This window comes from Phaseolus vulgaris, chromosome 8, assembly GCF_051622355.1.
Source record: "Phaseolus vulgaris cultivar YP4 chromosome 8, ASM5162235v1, whole genome shotgun sequence".
Classification (NCBI taxonomy): Eukaryota; Viridiplantae; Streptophyta; class Magnoliopsida; order Fabales; family Fabaceae; genus Phaseolus; species Phaseolus vulgaris.
In genome coordinates, this window is record NC_143505.1 from 6782529 (window position 1) to 6796323 (window position 13795).

Sequence of the window (13795 nt, forward strand, 5' to 3'; positions counted from 1 at the left end):
CTGTTTTCATCTGTGTAGCTCTGTTTTTTAATAGCAGGGTCATTGACTAGACTCTCTTATATGTATTTTGAGTTTTATTGATTTTCAATCTGTCATATGGGTGGGTATATATTAGCTGCAGGATATATATGTATCAATCAACACTTGGTAGCAACCCAAATTTGTATTTAGGATGTCAGGTTATAAAAGGCAAGGAATATCTTGTCTTGACTTGGGGGATGTTGGTGATGAGCATTACAGCAGTAATATTAACTGTAGAGTGTGGCATGGTGTTTGTGAGCTTATTTTGTTTATTTATTATGTTTTCTGTCTAACCATAAGGTGTATCCTTGTTTCTGTGTAATTTCGGTACTTCTTGTTCCCTATTATATGATATTTCTCTTTACTTGATAAAAAATATATATATTAGGAAGGACTATTCCACAGCCAAGATAATAAAAGGTGTAATCCATGCCATCACTACTATATTAATGGTGTGTTAGAAACGGTAAATAAGAACACATTTTTCCTAAAAAAAGCCTTGCTGATCAATCTAAACCAAGTTGATCCTCCACATCTGCAACTTCACTCAGTTCTAAACAGATTCAGCTTAACAATGATATATATCTAGATGTGATAACATTGGCCATTCTAGAGAGTTTTTTCCAGGGTAGAAATACTTGAGCTCTGGCAATTCCCAAAGTGTAAAGGTGATCAGACAATGGAAATTGAACTGTTTAGTTTCTCTCCCAAAGGCTGCTTCAGACTCTACCAAAATTTCCACATTCAGAATCAGTTTCTTCAAAGGAAGAGTAATGGGTTTCATATCTGCTCCTGTATCTTTGGTTCTTTGAAGTGTCAAGTCTGCAGGAGTAAAGAATACTCATATCCCTTTGCTTGCTTCCAATTACTCTTTTCTGCGCCTACTTTTTTGCCTGTACAACGCGGCAAGTCTTCCAAGCACAGAATGTTTTGCTGATAAAAAAATTAATTTGAAGAGCTTAGCATGTTAATATTTCCGGAGGTGTGCTTGTAATCATCCTTAATCAAAACAAAAGTTTCACTTATTTCATATAATGCTAAAATGAATGCTTATGCATGTGTATTACTACATTTTGAATACATAACCTGACACATTCATTTTAAATACCACCAAAAAATGGTTTAATTACTTTAAATGTAAAAATAAAATAATAAGAAGACGAAAAATTAAAAGAGACTAAAACTACAATTTAGCATATGAAAAAAATATGAAACAGTTGAATGTAGATAATGAGTTCCTCACCTCTATTTGAAGCAACCTCTGGAAGATCATTATGGAGGAATGAGTCAGAATCCTCCGATGACGTTTCAATTCCCAAAAACCTTGGCGCATTCAGTACTCCTTCAGATAAAGTTTTCATATTGGGGCAATCAATTACATTAGCTTTTTTCAAACATGAAAATTGCAGAGTGGTCTTCCCTGATAAAAAGCTTTGTAGTCGAGGTAAGGAACACAACCTTAATGTTGTCAGTCTTGTAAATGTGATCTCATCACAATCTTCTTCATCTTCTTTTCTTGCTATTTCTTTGATTGATTCACAATTCTTTATAATTAGGGTCTCAAGTTGCCCCAAACTTTTTGCAGTTTCAAATGTGAATAAATACTCCATTCTACCACAGTCCTTCACCCACAACTCTTTCAGATTGATGAAAGACATTGCACCACACCCTAATTTTTCCAACCGAGGGCATCTGATAACATTTAAAAGTTGAAGCTTTTCAGAGTATGGACTTACCCATGGGTGCTCCAACCCTATTGACTCAAGCTCATTTAGCTCAAATAGGGTTAATCCATTCAGTGACGCGGGAATTCCATCATGAACTTCCAATTTCTGAGAGGGAAATATCTCCTTCACACCAAAGCATCCTTGCACTCGAAAATGCTCTAAATTAGGTACCTTGTGCAGGAATTCAAAAGGCAAAGTATGTTTCTCATTTTTATCATCCTCAAAGCATAGCCGGAGAATTTTTAATTTGGAGAGGTAGTCTTGTGGCACATGTGTATCGCTCAACAACATCATGTTTTCCTCGTTGAGAGTCAGTGCCTCAAGTTTGGGAACAACCTAGATTCAAGCCAAACCAATTCAAAAGAAAATGATGGTGGAAGTTAGAAGGAGGAAAGCTGAAACATATACAATGAAAATCACAAATATTGGAAAAGAGGAATCTACTTAATGCTGTCACCTTTTCAACCATGAATAGAGGCTGTTGTAGCCAGCTTATAGAAGCCTCTGTAGCTGCTTCTTTGTGACTATGATGAATTTCTAATGTGAATAGCTTCATCTTGGGACAGTAGGCCACATGTAAGACTTCTAAATTGGGGCATTCTAGATGGTGTTTTGCAGGATAAAAGCAACTCAGATGTGTTAGGTTATGAAGAGTTAGGGAGTACAAACAGGGGAATTCAAAGATTAATATTTCAGTTGTTCCATTTTCTATTGCATCTTCCTTTCCAACAATTTCTACCAACTTGTCACACCTCTGCATTTCAAGAGTCTTAAGCTTTTCAAGATTGTTGGCGAACAGTGTTACCAAGCTTCCACAACCATCAACAGACAGTTCATGCAAATTGGGAAAGCTGACACTTCCTTGGGGAGTTTTGTTCAATACACATTTCAAATTTGATAAGTCTTTTAAAGTAAGTTTTTTCAAATGAAAGACTGTATCTTTGGTCTTGGCTTGGCTATCATCCATACCAAATATTACCTGAACCTCATCGGAGCTATGTACATTCAATTCTTCTAAGCTCTTCAAGTGAGAAAGTAGATTATATGGAATCACAGTATCTCCTTTACTTGCTCCATCAAATTCCAATTTCTTTAAACTACCAAAGAATTTGCCTGGATATTTAACGGGTCCAAATCCCCTCATCTCAAGATAATCCACTACAATCTTATGCTTTGTGTATTCGAAAAAACCCTTAAAAGTCACAAAACTCAATGTCAGAATAATTGGCAAGCCTCATATGCATAATTAATTTACATATATTTAATAATCTCGTATTAAAATTCATTTTTCTATCGTTTTTTAAATAAATTGTGAGTTTAATTTATATATATATATATATTTGTTTAATTTATATATTTTAAAATAAAATTTAGAATGCACAAATACAGAGTGAAATAAAATTAATGAAATTAGTAAATAAAGAGTATAAAATGTAATGAACATCTAAAGAAAGAAAAAGGCAAAAAGAAGATGTGAACTAAGAATATAATGGGAAAAAGGAAGGAGCGAAGAACAAAAGAAAAATGAATTAACCTATAATAAAACAAAGTTACTTCTGAAATGAAGGACTAATGGCAGTTTGTAAAAATTACATCAAACTGTTTTTTCAAAAATTCTTACTGATATCTCATCGGTTAATACTGTTATTTGACAAAAAGATCTAAAATAAAAGTACTTACAACTGAATTTGGATAATAAATTCCTTACCTTCTGGTGGAACAAAGTTTCAGTGGTCATGTTGAGATCCGAATGGAAGGTTAAATCAGAATTTATTGAAGACTTAATTCCATATAACATTGGAGCCTTTGTGTCTGCTTCAGAGAAAGTTTTCATATTGGGACATTTAAATAGCCTCACTATTTGCAGAGATGAAAATTGCAAAGTAGCATTCCCTGAATAAAAGCTTACCAGCTCTGGTAGGGAATACAGCCATAATTTTGTGAGCCGTCCAAATATGATCTCATCACAACCATCTTCATCTTCTTTTGCTGTTATCTCTTTTATTGACTCACAATTCTCTACACGTAGAGTTTCAAGCTTCACCAAACTTTTGGCCGTCGAAAATGTGAATAGATACTTCATTCTTTTACAGTCCCTCACAACCAACTGCTTCAGACTGATGAAAGATGTAGCACAATTCACTAATCTCTCTAAACGAGGGCACATAATAAGTCCTAATACGTGAAGCTTTTCGGTGTATGGCTTTACCCAAGGGTGATCTAACCCTATAGACTCTAACTCAAGAAGTTTAAGCATGCTTAATTTTTTCAATCCAGCTAGTAATCCATAATGATCATCAAGTTTTTGAGAGGGAAATATCTCCTTTAGACCAAAGCATCGCCTCAAAGAAAGATGTTCTAAATTGGTTACCTTGAGAAGGAAATCAAAAGACAAAGTGTCTTTCTTATTGTCACAATCTTCAAACGCAAGACCAAGATAGTTTAGTTTGTGAAGGAGGTCTGGTGAATGTCCATCCTTCAACAAGAGAATGTTTTGCTCATTGAGTATCACTTCCTTCAGTTTGGGAACAACCTAGCAAAATCAAATGAGTTCAATTAGAAAGAGGAAAATGATGAAAAGAAAAAGGAAATGGAAACATTAATAACTAATCCTTTGTCACCTCTTCAATCGAGAACATGGGGTGCTGTAGACTATGATGAAATTCTGATGTGAATAGTTTCAACTTACGACAATAGGCCACATGTAAACTTTCTAATATAGGGCATTTGAGATGGTGTTGTCCAGGATAAAAGCAAATAAGAAGTGGCAAATTCCAAAGAAACAACTTGGACAAACAAGGGAATTCAAACATTTCAGTTGTTCCATCTTCCTTCTCCTCTTTCTTTTCAACAATTTCTACCAACTTGCAACACTTATGTATTGTAAGTGTCTTAAGCTTCCCAAGATTTGTGGCAAGGGTTGAAGGGAACAATGTTACTAAGGTTCCACAATCATCTACAAAAACTTCTTCTAAATTGGGAAAATTGACTATTCCTCGGGGGTTTTTGTTCCATACACATTTCATATTTGACAAGCCTTTTAAAGAAAGCCTTTTCAAACCAAAGACTATTCCCTTAGTCTTGGTCTCACTGTCATCTATGTCAAATATTATCCTTGCTGGTTTGCAGCTCTCTACATTCAATTCTTCTAAGTTCTTCAAGTAAGGTAGTACATGAGATGGAATTACAATCTCTCTTTTACATGCTGCATCAAATTCTAATTTCTTTAACCTGCCAAAGAAATTGTCTGGAAAAACAAGTTTGTCGTAGCGAACTTCCTTCATCTCAGGATAATCCTCTAACTTCATATGCTTTGAATACTCAAAAGACACCTTAGAAGCCAAGAATCTCATTATTAAAAGTGTATTATGGAAATTATGTACAAGAAAAATTAATGAAGTTTGCTTGAAAAAGTAAAGTCTATTTTGGTATTCCACATACAATTATTCTAGAATTTTGGACATCTAATCAGACTTGATTATATACAACTAATCAGAAAACGTTGACCGATCAACTTAAAGTAGAATCAGTCTTACTAAATCTGTACAAATGGCATGCGTCATATCATTTTACACATAAATGCTACAGCATACAATTTATATATGTTTTTCACTATCGAAGTTATCATGTAGAATATTTTGTTACCAAAGTTTTAAATGCAATGAAAAATAATTATAAGTAGATGGAAATTAATTACATGATCCGTACCTGATGAGTGAAATGTTTTTGGAGAGTTGCATTCAAATCACCTTCCCAATACCATTTGTCTTTTTCTCCGGCTACAACATGTACTTTTTGTATGTTTGGAGCACTTTGAACTTGAGAGAATTTCGTCATTTTAGGGCATTCACTCACTACTAAATTTTCCAGTAGTGGAAATTTTAAGTCACACTTATCAGCACTCAAGAAACTTGTGAGATTTTTTAGAGAAACCAATTCTAAGGATCTTAATTGTTGAAACTCAATCTCTTGTACTTCTTCCTCTCCATTTTCTGCAACGATTTCCACAATCATTGGGCAGGAACTTACTTTCATCGTTCTGAGTTGAACCAATGTTTTAGCAGTTGAGCATGTCACTAAATTCCTCATCATACAATTCACCACTTCTAAATATGTTAAGAAACTGAAAGATATTGAGGATGACGCCAAATATGTCAATTTTGTACATCGTTGAATGATTAAGCGTTCAACCCTTTGAAGAAGCACCTCATGCTCAAAGCCAATCTCCTCTAGAGACCAAATGCTTTTTAATTCCAACTCTTTAAGTTGCAAAACAACTCCTATTTTTTCATGTGAAATGAGACTTGCAGGAGCCCAAATCGTTTTGAAGTGACAAAATCCCAATGTTAACCTTTTCAAATTGGGAAGTCTATGAAGAAACCAAAAGAGAATTTCAACATTCTTCAACCCATGCAACACAAGTGATTGCAGATTGTGCATTCTGTGAACATTAACAATGTAATTCTGCAACCACTCTCCTTCTCTGAAGCTCATCGCCAAATATTCCAGGTTGTATATCACCTGAAAAGTATATAAATAAAGTCATTAGCATATTTGGAACCATATTTTTTGCCAAGATATTTAATATGAAATATTTTACAAGAAATAAAAAACCTATATATTCTCAATCCTTCAATAGGTTCTTAATTCACGCTTTCTGTTATCTACCTTTTCTGTAGCCAAAACAATTGGCTTCACTTGTGAGTTTGAGATTTCTGTAGTGATCCCTTCCAGCTTACCACATCTTAGTATAAACAATTTCTTCAATGATGGCCACTCCAAAGTATGAGTTCCCCCGTAGAAACTCACAAGTTCAAATAATGATTGTAACGATACATTGTTTAGACGAGGAAACTTAAAGGTGATGATAGCATTTTCATTTGAACCTTGGTCCCAAGCAACAATCTCTTTCATTGCCTTGCAGTTTCGTACATCAAGAAATTCCAGTTTTTCTAGGTCATTGGCAACAGAAAGTGGAAAGAGATTTTTTAAATATGGACTCCCATCAACTGTTACGCTTTGCAGATTATTATATTTAAGTATTTCACAGGTGTCATCCTTCCACACGCTCACTAAATTTGGCAGCCCTTGTAGAACTATTTTATGCAAGTTTGTTTCATTTCTATCGCATGTTTGTGGAATCATTGCAAAGTCAAATATGTTTTCCACTGACTTGCAATTAGTTATGGTCAAGCTTTGAAGACTCTGAAATCTTTGCTCCATAAAACTAGGAAAAATTGTTACAAGTTTGTGGCACTCTCTTATTATCAAAGAGTCTAAACTGCAAAAGGAATGAAGACCGATATGGGGTTGCCAAATGGTATTGAGTTTTTCCATGCACATGATCTCCATTTTCTTCAACTTAGGAAAAACATTATCGATATTCCCCTACAGTAAAATTTTGTAGTTAGATGAACAATCAGAAGACCTCAACAAAAATGCAATTAAACAACAAATGATAGTAAGAATCAAACTCAATACTAAATGAATACACACACCTCAACCACTTCCGGACAAAATATATCCTCCATCATTTCACATTCACTGACAGAAAAGCTTTGGAGGTTCACCAAACGTCCAGCCATGGAGAATGACAGTAAATATTTCAAATTACCACAATCTATCACATTTAATGTAAGCAAATTTTGAAAACAATGCTGAGATTGGTCCCTCCATATCTTCTGGATGTTGATCGAGGACAACTCCAACCATTCTAGTTTTGGAATTGAAACCTGTAAGAACAATTAATTTCTCAAAAATAAGATTTTGATTTTCAAAATTTGATTTGTCCTAGGCAAATGGCAAGACTTGAATGAGCATGAACTTTTACTTCTTTAAAGGTTTAACATGCAAAATTAAATTAAAGATTGTAAAGGGTAGAAGAGGATACATATTTTTTGTAATGTTTTACATTACCTTTTCGCTGAAGAGTGAAAGACAAAATTTGGTGCCATCTTGCTCAACTTCAGTGATAATATCTTTGTTCCTGTTTTGCCCAATGTCTTCCAATGATTGTGCACTACAAGGCATCTTATCATTGGTATAGAAACAAGTAAATGTAGATAAAGATTTTAATGTTAAAAGTCGTAACTGAGGAAACTCGATATTGTCATCACTGTTAGCAGGGGTTTGTCTTTCAACAGAAACTATGTCCTTCAAAGAATCACAGCCACAGACTTCAATTTTTTCAAGCATGGTGAGGAGTCTGACTATGGAAAATGGGAAAAGGTTTTCCAATTTGTCACATGATTTAATCTTAATGGTTTTTAATCTGGAGAAAGAGGCCTCAAGAAGTTTATTGTTGCATATTTTCTCCAAATTATAAAGTTTGTAAAGATACAACGACTCCAATTTGGGAAAAGCCAATAAAGGGTGGAACTGTTCCACTGAGTTGATAATATATTGAAGGCCAAAATTGTTTACAATGGATAAATGTTTCAATTTCAGAAATCCTTCGACATTTAACTCATAGAAAACATCATCAACATCAATGAGTTCTCCCAACAACAAATATTCAACACTTTTAAACAACATTTTAACCCATGTTTCAGAATGAATGTCAATACCTTCTTTTAGGTTCAATACCAAAAGTTTCACCACTTCATACTTGTCAGGGATTTTGAATTCTCCCTCTGCGAGCATGTCAAATTCACCAATGACAATCTTGTAGCTATCAAACTTATCAAAATATAAGTTCTGTGGAACTTGGGCAACATTCTGAATGTGTAAGTCTAGGTTTCGTAACTGATTCAAGTGCCTCAACTCAGAAAGACTAGCATTTTGACTTTGAATATTCTTCTCGGTCTCCCATAGTATCATGCTGTCTCTCATATAAAATTCTTCCAAAATGTTCATCCTTGATATTACATTGGAAGGTATAACACTTAGTTTAAAGCAATTACTTAAGTCAAGAAGTTGCAGTTTATCTAGTTTCCCAAATTCAAGGGGAAAAATTTGAATGTTGGATCCTGAAAGAGTAAGAATTCGTAGTTTCTTTAACTCTCCAATGAGTGATAAGTCCTGTCCCAGAGTGCACCTCTCCAGATTAAGCATTCTTAGTTTCGTTAAGCATATAATTGAAGAAGGTAAACATGGCAAATTGAAAGCAGTCAATATCAAAACTCTGAGTTCAATCATGTCTTTGAAAAAGTCGTCTGGTATTTTCAAAAGGTGATCTTTATTGTCAATATGTAAGACTTCAAGTCTAGGACAATACATACTCCCAGGAAGATCATCAATGATATAACAAGAGTGTAAAAAAATTGCAGTGTACCTCTCAAGTTCATGTTTGTGAGGCCACTCATCGAGTATGCCATTTTTCATGAAAAACATGTGCTTTTCTTTGGATGATATTGAAATAGCAACATCACGCACAATGTCATGCATGTTGAAGCGGTCGCTAGAGTAACTTTCCCCCACCAAACTTGATTCTTTTAGCTCTTCTATTAACATATTTACTTTGTTCCTCACTTCTCTAATTGTGTGGACTCCTTGTATTAAACCCAAACCAATACAAAACTTCACCAAGTCCATAACCAAAGCATCATTTCCCATTCTTGCACAATGTAAAAAAATACACTTGAGCTGCTCATTTTTTAGATGATCATAACTCAGCTTTATAGAGAACTCAATAGGTTCGTGCCCTTCTGTAAAATTTTGCTTTTTCATTTGTTGATAAACATCCTCCCATACAAGGGAGCTTTTATTCTTTAGTGCCCTTCCTATGGAAACTAATGCTATAGGCAACCCATCACACATTCTTGCAATTTCAATGGCTTTCTCATCATACGCAAAATTTTGAACGTGTATTCCAGCCAGTTTCTTAAGCAAAGTCTTTGCCTCATTTTCATTAAGGACTCCAACAGAGAAAGTTGATCTCTCCTGCACATCCATTTGATTACACAATACTTGTTTTCTTCTAGATGTTAGAAGAATTTTGCATCTTTTGTGATCATCAGATAACTTCTCTTCTGTCATGTTATTGAAATCGGAAGATAACTCTTCTTTTTCCATCTTATCACCAGAATCAGATATATCATTAACATCCTGTTGGCTTCCATCATCTTCATCACTATATGGAATACCCAATCTATTCAAGTCCAACCCTTCCCACAGATCATCAAGGATTATAAGGGTGTTCTCCTTTTCTTTCATTAACCTCTTTCGAATGCGATCTGCTCTTACAATCTCACTTTCCTCTTCCAATCTCATTCCTAACATCTCAGCAATTTGTCCTTGAATTTTTGTGATGTTAGGATTTCTTGTTATATTTGCCATAACCACCACATTGAACAACTTCTTTTCTTGAGCTTTCTTAGCAACTTCTTTTACTAAAGTTGTCTTACCCACACCACCAACACCATAAAGGCCAATCATATTAACTGTAGAGTCTTCCAGGGCTTGCATAAACATATCCATAGTTTTTGTTCTTGATGCAAAGCTTTCATAGCTAATGTTTGTCAAAGCAGCATTAATGGATGGGAGTACTCGATAGGAAACTTCATCAAACCTTTTATTCCAAAGTTCTTCCACTTTCATTTCCTCTGCCATCTTTGTAGCATTTCTGCCCAATCGATACCTCAACGACAAGTTATTTGGAAAGAAACCAATGGAACATCTTGTCTTCGAATGTTGTTCATCACGAATAAAAAGTTCATACTTTTTTATCTTCTCATCCAACTGTTTTAAGCAATGTTGAACGTCATCTTCAATTTCTTCCGCATTCATTTCGGCATTATCAACTTGATGTTGTATCCTTTTCCTAGTATTATCCAACATCTCAATGTGACATTTAACCTCTTCAAATTTGTCATTGTAATTAAAAAAGTAGCTCAACTGTCGTTTCACTACACGTACTGCAATTTGCAGTGCATTTTCAGTCGCTGTAGAGACAACTACTTCCATGCTCCCTTGACAATTGAGACCTTCTCCTTTCCTTTATTGGTTTCTACTAGGGCTACCTTTTTTCTGATAGAAATGAAAAATTTCAAAATTTATGACTTATAAGGGAATCAATGCATAAACACTAACAAAATATAATTGATAACAGCTAATGCAAACTTCTAAAAAGTTCATCAAAGAAATCCTAGAAACTAGAAAATATAGAAATAGTACCACAATATAAAGACTTTAAAGGTGTAAATGTTTTAAAAAGCTCTTAAAGTGGATATCATAAAAGTTTTTGACTCTATAGACTGGAACTAATGTTATAGTTTTGACTTCATCACTTGCTTTTGCAGCTGGATAACCACCATCCTGAGATCGGCTAAGATTTCAGTAAGTCAATGGATCAACTTCTTCAGCTGCTCAAAAGGGGTAAGGCAGGGCAACCCATTGTCACCTCTGTTGTTCTGTCTGGCTAAAGAGAGTTTGAGTAGGGCTCTGCAGCAAGGTTTCCAAGATGGGAAAATCAAATACATGCTCAGTCCTGCAGGTACAACCATACCTTTTCACATGCTATACACGGATGAAATTTTCGTTTTCTATAGAGGGGCTAAAAAATCTCTGTGGGCTCTCAAATACTCTGTATAACTATGGTCTTGCCTCTCGTCAACTGGTTAACTCTGAAAAAAGCAGCTTCTTCGTTGGCAACAAAGCATCTCTTCAACGATGCAATACTCTAATACAGAAAAACAGGATTTGTAAGGGGGAATCTGCCATTTAACTACCTTGGAGTGCCTATCTTTCAAGGAGTGTCCAAAACAAATACTTCCAAGATATTAAAAACAAGGCCATAGCCTAGCTCCAAATTGGAAGGGGAGAATGCTAAGTATGATGGGAAGAATACAACTCGTTAATTCAGTGATTGGAGGGACGGTGCAGTATTCTTTCAAAATCTATAAATGGCCCGTTAATCTTATCAAGGAAAGAAACATTAGAAACTTTATTTGGACAGGAAGTAGAGACACTAGAGCTTTGGTCACGACTAAATGGAGTAAAATATGTAAACACAAAAATGAAGGTGGACTCATTAACCTAAAAACACAGAATCAAGTTGTTATGATGAAACTCACATACAACCAGAACATGTGCACTGATCTTTTGAGGAAAATATTTCTGAACAAGAAGGGGATGTTCACCTTCCTTCATTTTTTTTATTTGTCAATGTATAGTCCACTAATGATGGTCATCAATGCATAAATGTCAAAATGCAGTAATAACCTAAGGGTATGCTGAGTCAAGGGTACATACTACTAATATTTACTGCAACTTCTGTTACTATGAAACTACAGTATTTATAGATTTTAGACTCTGTATATTTCGAGTTGTGTAAAAGGGTAGATACTCCTTATTATATTACACAAATATATTTACAAACAAATCATAGGTGCACACAATACAATAATTCTAGAAAAATGAAACGTCTTTCCTATTCTCTGACATATTTATTCTTAAATTAGAAATGTATCCATAAAAAATTAATTTCAATATTAATCCTAATTTAAATGAAGGGAATTAAATAAATAATATTTGGCAAAGAGTAAAAATAAAAATGGATAAAAAAGCATTCAACTTATAAGATAAAAAAAGGAATGCAACTGGAAAGAAGAGAAATAAAGTTTGCATTAACTAATTAATTAAAATAAAGTAAATTAGACAACAACAATGAAATTAAAGTAGAGGGTCGAAGGGTCCTAGGCTATTCTATGCTTACGCCCCCACCCCACCAGCGATCCTAAAGATGGATTTTTCCTATCAACTATTAACAAACACTTTTTATTATCTTTTAAAAAAGGTTTAATATAATTCAAAATAAATAATTCACTAAGGGGGTAGATTGATGTTGATGAAATATAGATGTGAGGTTATTTTGCTGATAAAAAAAATAGATGTGAGGTTATTTGTGAAATTAATTCCGTAAAGATTTTAGAGTTGTTGATTAGAGATGTATGGTGTTTAAAATAATAAAAGTAGTTGATGATATGCAATGATTGAACCCATTTATGAATCAAAAAGTAAAAAAAAAAAACTTATCATTGTTGAAATATATCCATGGTCGATCTAAATAAGTGAATGAGATAGTTGCAGAAGAGATAGGAAAAAGAAAAAGAAAAGAAGTGTATGAGATATTTTACCTGAGTGATTCACTGCTGCACGTGATTTGTAGTTGACAGGGTGAGTGCAGTTGGTTCATTCAAGCACTGGAGCTCATAGCATCTTCAGGTGTCATGTCAGCTACACCATTAACAAAACTCTGTAGCATAAGCCTGCAACTTTGTATATATGTGTGTGTGAAGGGAGAGTTTTTTGTTTTTTTTTCTTTCTTATGAGCAAACTAAATTGAACAAGAAAGAGAAGGTAGAATAGAAGGGGTTGGTTATGTGGGGTTTGATGATGAAGTTGCTGTTTGAAGCAGAAGAAGAGGAAAAAAGGTGAGTGATAGTGTTTGAGGGGTTAACGTTGAGGATGAATCTGATAGGAAAAATGAAGGAGAATGGATGTAGCTGTGTGTGGATCTGATGCAGAATAAATAAAGAAAAGGAAATAATGTGCAGTGACATGTGTTTGTCTTCTCAAATTCAGAAGAAAGAGAAGAAGGAATATCCATAAAAAATAATTCTGCTGTCATTAAAAAACCTTCTGAGAAGGAGAACTTCATGCAAGGCCTGCATTATTTCTTTGTCTTATTTTTTATCTATTTTTTTATTTTTCATGTGTTTGTGTTTTTATTATCATATCTATTGTTCTCATTGCAAATCTATAACTTTTTCTTCATTTTGTCCTTTCCATACTTTAAAATATACCATTCAATGTTGACTATGGATATGTGTCCAGAAATCAAATAATATGTTAAACTAATGTATTTTTATTGATTTAACTATAGACTTTCCAATAATTACAGAAGTGCTCATTTAAATTTATAAAAGTTAACTTTCAAAATCTAAAACGAAGAGAACTTTTTATTTTCGTATTTCTTGATTTAGGAATCATTGGCAATTTTTGTTTCGATAAATCAGTCATTCATTAACCTTCATTGATGATATTTTAAAATCAATATTCTTTCATGTCTTCTCTACTTCATCAATTTTATTTCCATAAATAACACT

General features: G+C 34.0%; 1 protein-coding gene across 2 annotated transcripts; it reads right to left on the reverse strand.

Annotated features, from left to right (window-relative positions):
* Positions 1–434: 434 nt before the first annotated feature.
* Positions 435–13398, reverse strand: LOC137826739 (uncharacterized). 2 transcript variants are annotated; one of them, XM_068632871.2, is made up of 10 exons: positions 12824–13398; positions 7665–10715; positions 7247–7480; positions 6417–7136; positions 5457–6269; positions 4370–5080; positions 3457–4281; positions 2206–2940; positions 1265–2084; positions 435–954 (listed from the first exon to the last, which is right to left on the reverse strand). In XM_068632871.2, exons 2-10 carry the CDS (start codon positions 10650–10652, stop codon positions 887–889), a joined length of 7914 nt encoding a protein of 2637 aa, XP_068488972.1. In that variant the 5' UTR covers positions 10653–10715; positions 12824–13398; the 3' UTR covers positions 435–886. The 2 variants fall into 2 exon arrangements, 1 of the variants encoding a protein (XP_068488972.1); XR_016514624.1 differs by lacking the exons at positions 435–954; positions 1265–2084 and having other exon boundaries at positions 2803–2940; positions 3457–3560; positions 3658–4281.
* Between the last annotated feature and the right edge of the window lie 397 nt (positions 13399–13795).

Bases quoted from the DNA above. Each gene is read 5' to 3' on its own strand.
- LOC137826739 (XM_068632871.2), bottom strand. From the start codon at position 10,652: ATGGAAGTAGTTGTCTCTACAGCGACTGAAAATGCACTGCAAATTGCA. The intron at 7,481-7,664 runs GTAATGTAAAAC...TTGTTCTTACAG, and splicing joins TTTCACTCTTCAGCGAAAAG to GTTTCAATTCCAAAACTAGA. The intron at 4,282-4,369 runs GTGACAAAGGAT...TGATTTTGCTAG, and splicing joins CCATGTTCTCGATTGAAGAG to GTTGTTCCCAAACTGAAGGA.